The following is a 7,736-nucleotide window of genomic DNA, read 5'->3' as shown; positions in this document are numbered from 1 at the left end:
CCAGCCTGTCCCTGCAATCCCCATGCGCTTTCATCGTGAGTCAGGACTTCAAGATGCTATTCATTCCGAAGCCATGTCAGCTCAGCTGTCAAGATAAGAAAGTTTATTGCATCTTGTATTTATGATAAACTGGAGTGACATGCAGATTTTGAATTTCTTATTCTAAAGCCATTTTAATCTAGGCTAAATGCAGCCTGTCAAAAGCCAGGATCCATGGTTGGGGCTGGGGACTGAAGGGAGGCAACAGCAGTGTGGTTGGCAGACAGGGGAGAGGGAAGGTGAGCAACAGAGAAAGGTGCCTGGGTTCCCAAACAGGGTTCCAGAGGCAAGTCCACGCTGCCTAGAAGTGAGATGGCTCTGGGGCAGGACGCATGAAGGGTCTCGCCCAGAACAGTGGTTCCAGCGGTGATTCCCAGGGATCTATGGAAACCCCGAGCCAGGGGGAAGCTTGAATCACAAGATGTTTCAGCCCTTTTGAGGACTAGGTATTTGTGAACACAGGCCGGCCTTGGAAATTGAATATGCTCTCGACTTACAATGCTGCCACTTAAGAGGTTGCTGGACTGGGGGTTACTCATTCAGGGCACTGTTGTCACTTCTGGGGTGAGAAAAGCCAAATTATTACACGCTGAAGTGGATGTGTGGGGCCTGAGGTTTATGCCACCCAGGAGCTCTCTTTAAAGAAAAGAACAACAAAAATTGTGGCACAGAATTGCTTGGGTCCCTCCAAGGAGTCTACCCAAAGGGCCTGCCGTGAGGGGTCCTAGTACCCCAGGCACAGAGGACCATGAGCTGCCCAGGGCGTCATGCCTGGGGAAGGCTGAGATGTGAAGCCCGGTCCCCGTTCCTGGCACAGAGACCCTAAGACCTTTGGAATCTCTGCAGTGAGAAGAATGAATGTTTTTTGTGTACTAATGAGATGACTGGAGGCTGGGAGCCCCCGAACAGCTTCAGGATGAGGGCTGGTCCCGGAAAGACCAAGGCAGGATTAGGGGGTTGGAACTTTCAGCCCTACTCCCTGCAAACCTCCTCTGGGGAGAGGAGACAGGCTGGAGATTGAGTTAATCACCAGTGGTCAATGATTAATGAATCATGAATCATGCCCATGTCATGAAAACTCCCTGAACATTCCTGAACAATGGAGTCTGGAGAACGTCCAGGTTGGCAAACACGACCGTGTATTGACAGGGCGGCACACCTCCGACTCCATGGGGACAGAAACTCCTGGGCTCGGGACCCTTCCAGACCTAGCCCTGGCTGTTTGTCTGTGTCCATGGTAATAATCTGGTAATAGTAAATAAGTGTTTTCTTGATTTCTGTGAGCTGTTCTAGCCAATTATTGACCTGAGGGAGGTGGAGATTGTAAGAACCTCCTGACTTGGTAGCCAAGTCGGACAGAAGTGTAGGTTCTCTGAGTACCTAAGACTTGTGACTGGCGTCTGCGGTGTAGGCAATCTTGTGGGACCGAGCCCTTGAACCTGTTCAGTCTGACATTAGTTAGTGTCAGAACTGAATTGAATCACAGGACACCCAGTTGGTCCTGGAGAACTGGCTGGTGTGGACAAGATCCCACATTTGGTGTGAGAAGTGTTTGAGTAAAAACAGCTCAAGCCCATTCTTCATTTCTCAGCAGGGTGGCTTTTGTTTGCTTTGCTGCTCCAACATTTCATTACTCATCTGGGCCCCAATGGGCCTTTATTAAGAAGATAAACCTTTTAACATAAAACTGGCTCCAGATCTGAGCCACTCATTTCCCCTGAAGCTCTCTGGGGTCCTCGTGGGCTCTCTGTTTGGACAGGTGATCCCAGCGAGTCTCCCAGCTTCAGAGGCTGAGAGGCTGTGATCCCCATCAAAGGCAGCACACACCAGTTTCCCCCAAGGAGCCCCCATCTGCCTTCAATTCCACCTACAGTAGGACAGAATTGGCAGTGGGCACAGCTGGCTGCCATGGCTTCCAGGGGCTGGAAGGAGACAGTTTACTGCAGGGATTCTTTTTCTGTTTGTTTGTTTGAAACAGCATCTCACTCTGTCGCCCAGGCTGGAGTGCAGTGGCACGATCTCGGCTCACTGCAACCTCCACCTCCTGGGTTCAAACGATTCTCATGCCTCAGCCTCCCGGGTAGCTGGAATTACAGGCACACGCTACCACACCCGGCTAATTTTTTGTATTTTTAGTAGAGACGAGGTTTTGCCATGTTGGCCTGGCTGATCTCAAACTACCGGCCTCAAGTGATTCACCCGCCTTGGCCTCCCAAAGTGCTGGGATTACAGGCATGAGCCACCGTGCCCGGTTTACTACAGGGATTCTTATCCGAGGGCCTATGGATCCCAAAATGGCATGTATAATTTTTATTTTTAAGGTCTGCTTTTCTGAGGAAATCAGTTGTCCAATTTTCAAATGGGTCCTTGACTGCCCTCAAAGGTTAAAAATGATTTCCAGGTGAAAAAATAAAGAAAAATACTGTTGCATTCTCTATTTTATTTTTTTTCTAAAAGTCAAATCAAGTATGGGAAATTCCAGTTATCCAGGGTGCCTCGACCAGGGAGCCTTCAGGCTGCTTGAACATGGAGGCACCACACACCGTCCATGTGTAATCACCCAGCGGGCTCTCCACGCCCACTGCCTAGACAGAGCCGATTGATCAAGACAGGGGAATTGCAGTGGAGACTTTAATTCACGCAGAGCCGGCTGTACAGGAGACTGGAGTTTTATTACTACTCAAACCAGACTCCCCGAAAACTTGGGGATCTGGGTTTTTGAGGATAATTTGGAGGGTTGGGGGAGGCTGGAAAATGGGGAACACTGATTGGTTGGGTGGAAGATAAAAATGTTCCTGGAAAGGGGTCCCAATCCAGACACCAAGAGAGGGTTCTTGGATCTCACACAAGAAAGAATTCAGGGCGAGTCCATCAAGTTGGCAACTCCATAGGCAGGGCAGTGGCATGAGCTGCTCGAGAGAGTTTACTGAGTTATTTCTTGATTATACGCTAACCAAGGGGTGGATTGTACATGAGGTTTCCAGGAAAGGCGCAGGCAATTTCCAGAACTGAAGGTGACTCCCTCTTTGAGACCATATGGGGTAACTTCTGGATGTTGCCATGGCATTTGTAAACCGTAATGGTGCTGGTAGGAGTGTCTTTTAGCATGCTGAACATTATAATTAGAGTATAATAAGCAGTGAGGACGACCACAGCTCATGAGACTCATTATAAGACGTCGTCATCTTGGTTTTGGTGGGTTTTGGCTGGCTTCTTTACCACATCCTGTTTTATCAGCAAGGTCTTTATGACCTGTATCTTGTACTGACCTCCAACCTCATCCTGTGACTAAGAATGCCTAACCTCCTGGGGATGCAGCCTAGTAGGTCTCAGCCTTATTTTACCCAGCCCCTATTCAAGATGGAGTTGCTGTGGTTCACACACCTCTGACAAAATCACAGAAAGTCGAAGCTGTCCTCTTTGGCTGAGTCAGTTCCTGGGAAGGGGCCACAAGACCAGATGAGCCAGTTTATCAATCTGGGTGGTGCCAGCCCATCATCGATCATCATGTGCCGAGTCTACAAATCATCTCAAGCACCGATCTCAGGCCTTACCATACGGAGGTTATCCCCAGGAGCAATTTGGGAAGGCTCCGAATCTTGCAGGCTCCAGCTGCATGACTCCTAAACCCTAATTTCTAGTCTTGTAGCTAATTTGTTAGTCCTGCAAAGGCAGTGTTGTTCCCAGGCAGGCAGGGAGTTTGTTTTGGGAAAGGGCTGTTATTGTCTTTGTTTCAAAGCAAAACAATAAACCAAGCTCCTCCCAAAGTTAGTTCATGCCCAGGAATGAACAAGGACAGCTTGGGGGTTGGAAGCAAGATGGAGTCAGTTAGGTCAGATCTCTTTCACTGTCATAGCTGTCTGTTATAATTTTGTAAAGGCGGTTTCACAGGGACATTGCTTTGGTAAGATCTACCATTTCTCTGAAGGTTGAGTTTGGGATGCAGTAGCCTTTGAGTACCGCTGTCCTGTTGCTGTGTGTGTGTTCAGGGCAATCCAGGAAATCTGGAGAAACCAGAGCGTGTGGGCCCCGCCCCCATTTCTCTGGTGGGTCAGGCAGGAGGGTGACTGAGGAAATGTGTCCTGGGATACTTCCCGCCTCCCAGGGTGCGTGGGACTCAGCCCTTCCCCAGCCTGCAGAGGATGGGGGTGCTTTGCCAGCGGTCAAGGCATGTGCCCCAGGGGGCCAGGAAGCCTTTATCAACTCCTTACTACCCCAGCTGGAAGCAGCAAACGCTCCACCCTGTCCTGCTGCCTGAGCACAGAGGTTTTTTTGTTGTTGTTGTTATTGTTATTTTTGAGCCAGAGTCTCATTCTGTCGCCCAGGCTGGAGTGCAGTGGCGCGATCTCAGCTCACTGCAACGTCTGCCTCCCGGGTTCAAGCGATTCTCCTGCCTCAGCCTCCCGAGTAGCTGGGACTACAGGCGTCCGCCACCATGTCCAGCTAATTTTTGTATTTTTAATACATACGGGGTTTCACCATGTTGGCCAGGATGGTCTCGAACCTCTGACCTCGCGATCCGCCCACCTCGGCCTCCCAAAGTGCTGGAATTACAGGCGTGAGCCACTGCGCCCGGCTTGACCACAGACTTCTAATCAGATTTTTTCTTTCTTCTAAATTCCTGTGAGACCAGCCGCCTGAGGGATTAAGAATATCGAGGGATGTAAGGGAGAGTGAAAGAAGGGGCACTCTTCCCTAGGGAAAGGGAGGCAAGGAGGGAGGGGTCGCGGAGGGAAGGAGGGGGCGTGGAGGGAGGGAAGCAGGAAAAAGGGGGAGGGAAAGAGGGAGGAGGGGGCGCGGAGGAAGGGGCGGGCCTCCCCCGCCGGCCTCCCTTCCTTCCCTGCGGCCCCCGCCTCTCGCACTAGCGCCCCACACCTGTGGCGCCCTGGCTCTGCCCAGTCCCGCGGCCTCCTAGCCACCGCTCCCCCGGGCTCCTCTCTCCCCCTCTGCCCGCCCCTTCCGTGGGGCCCGCCCCTCCGCCAGCCTCCGCCCCGCTGGCTTCCCCTTCCCGCAGCCCCGGACTCGGAACCTCCCCGGCCGCTCCAGGGCCTGGGCGCGGCTACCCTTCGTGTCTCCGACCTCGCGCTGCAGCTCTGGGCCCCTCGGCCGCGCCCTCCCCTCCTCCCCTGCTCACCCCACGGTTGGCCTCGGGGTCTCCAGCGCACCGCCCCCGTCCCCGCCCTCGGCGTCCCGCAGCCCCTGCCTCCTCGCCGCCCTGCAGTGCCGTCCTCCTGGGGGGGTCCCTCCGCAGGCCCCTGCTCTGGGCACCCAGGCACTTTCCGCCCTGAGCGTGGCAGCTGCTGCCGGGGGTCCTGGGACCGCGGGATGGGAGCTCCCACGCAGCGTCCCACAGGCTCCTGGCCGCCGCGAGCCCGCGCGACTCGCACGGAGCAGGTCCACCCGCAGCGAGGGGCCGCTCACTGCCGCGGAGCCCGCCAGAGGGCAAAGCCCCAGACAGACAGCAAATAGGGAGGCGGCTGGCACCTGGGGAGGCCGAGGCGGGAGGATCGCTGGAGTCCAGGAGTTCGAGACCCGCCTTGGCAACATAGTAAGACCTCACTCCAACCGCCCACCATCTCTACACTAAATTTAAAAATTAGCCGGGCGTGGTACCAGCACTTCGGGGAGGCTGAGGTGGGAGGATCACCTGAGCCGGGGACGGTCGAGGCTGCAGTGAGACGAGATCGCGCCACCGCACGCCAGCCTGGGCGACACAACGCAGACCCCGTCACAGAGCAAAATTGAAGGAGGCGGCGGTTTCCTTCCGGAACCACTGCAGATCAAGTGCAGGGAGCTGTGGATCTCCTGGGCACCCAGCCCTCGGCGCCCTGCACCGCCAGCCCTAGAGCTGGGGTGTTCCGGCCCGGAGGGATAGGGGTTTGCAGGGTGGTGAGCGTGGAGGCTGCCCGCGGGGCGAGGGAGCTGCCGGGGAGGAGGCAGGGAGGCCGGCGTGGAGGGCCTGGGAGGCTGCAGCGCAGCGGGGCCCCGGCTTTGTCCGGAGCAGTTTCTAGGAAAGAGCTGAGGGGAGCGGGAGGGAGAGGAGGAGGAGAACCAGGCCGGGATTTTCCCGCCTGGGGTCAAACCAAAGCAAACAAACCAAAGTGATGCGCCTCAGAGGTGCCTTGCTTCTGCCCCTGCCGCGGCTGAGATTTGAAGGAACGGCTCTGTGCCGAGTCCCAGCGGGGGGTTTTGTAAATGCTGCGGAATTGGTCCCTCACGGTTCACAGCGCAATCACCACACTTGCTTGGCCTCCTGGAAAGCCTTACTCTCTTTTTATAATTAGAAACATTTTTTTTTTGGCCGGGTTCGGTGGCTCACGCCTGTAATCCCAGCACTTTGGGAGGCAGAGGCGGGCGGATCACTTGAGGTGGGGAGTTGGAGACCAGCCTGACCAACCTGGAGACCCCTTCTCTACTAAAAATACAAAATTAGCCGGGCGTGGTGGTACAGCCTGTAGTCCCCGCTACTCAGGAGGCTGAGGCAGGAGAATTGCTTGAACCTAGGAGGCAGAGGTTGCAAGTAAGCCGAGATCGTGCCATTGCACTCCAGCCTGGGCAAGAAAAGCGAAGTAACGTCTCAAAATTTTTTTTTTTTTTTGTAGCAAGGGGGTCTCACCATGTGGGCCAAGCTAGTCTCAAACTCCTGGGCTCAAGTGTTCCTCCAGCCTTGGCCTCCCAAAGTTTTGGGATTACAGACATGAGTCACTGAGCCCAGCCAGCCTTACTGTTCAGAATGATGTCACATCTTTGTGGACTGTTGAAAATGAGGTTGTTTTCCTCAGTCTCCTAGAAGCCCCAAAATAGCCATACAGATGTCCAAGCAGTTCTGGTTTGATTATCAAGGAGCATGTATAAAATAGCTACGTGTGAATGGGGTCTCTGCAAATGGAAACTGGCGGGGGAGGCTCGGGACTCAGAGGTCTGCGGGAGAAAGTGCCTAATGAACACATGCCTATGGCCTCTCCCCGTGTGCCAGGGCATCCTCCCACATAGGCCAAAAGTGCTCTGCAGAACAAAGTACTTTTGGTCCACAGAATGCCTCCCAGCTCTTGCCTGCAAAGGGAAGAAAGGATAGCTGAGGATCATTAAGCAGAATGCCAGAAGATTTATGGAAACCCCCTCTGATAGCTCAACCTAATTGCAGCTCCCTCCAGCGTGCGAAATGCGGCTAATGGACAGCTGCTCCTGCGGCTCTGATGGTGCTAGACCTCCTCAGCACTCAGCCCAGGGCAGCCAGGAAGAATGAATAGTGATTCAGAGGGATAGGAGGAAGCTGTGTGGCATTTCACAGATACTTACTGTAAAACTGCTGGTGGCCATGTCTTCTTTTTCTATCAGAGCTAATGAGTTTTGATATGTGAACATTTCTTCTCCTTCACAGGTAATGTGTTGATTTGGCACTTTAATCTTAGAATAATCATTTCTAAAACCAACCCAACTGCTTTTCTCTACCATTTTGGCCTTAGCAAACAGATGAGTCTGTAGACTTGAGCATTGCTTGGGCACCGTCTGTGTGCAGGTCAGGCAGGGGATGCTGGTGGCTGGGAAACACAGAGGATGGAGGGGTCTTAGGTGCACATGAAGGGGTGGGGTCAAGTCCACAGGGGGTCGCCGCTGGCAGCAGTCCGGGAGGGCTTCATGGAGGAAGGGGGAGTTGAGTGATAAAGCGGTCCCCAGGGAAGGGGGAAGAGCATCCA

At 53.9% G+C, this 7,736-nt stretch overlaps 1 protein-coding gene across 1 annotated transcript; it reads left to right on the top strand.

Moving 5' to 3' along the window:
* The first annotated feature begins 537 nt into the window (after positions 1-537).
* LOC112628035 (gametogenetin-like) lies at positions 538-7,472 on the top strand. Its single transcript, XM_025390813.1, has 4 exons — positions 538-603; positions 4,029-4,085; positions 5,054-5,587; positions 7,184-7,472. The coding sequence occupies exons 1-4, from the start codon at positions 538-540 to the stop codon at positions 7,283-7,285; spliced, it is 759 nt and encodes a 252-aa protein (XP_025246598.1). The 3' UTR covers positions 7,286-7,472.
* The last annotated feature ends 264 nt before the right edge of the window (positions 7,473-7,736 follow it).

The sequence above is a fragment of the Theropithecus gelada genome, chromosome 7a (genome assembly GCF_003255815.1).
Source record: "Theropithecus gelada isolate Dixy chromosome 7a, Tgel_1.0, whole genome shotgun sequence".
Lineage (NCBI taxonomy): Eukaryota > Metazoa > Chordata > Mammalia > Primates > Cercopithecidae > Theropithecus > Theropithecus gelada.
The sequence above is the reverse complement of the archived record's forward strand: the minus strand, read 5'-3'. Positions and strand labels throughout refer to the sequence as shown.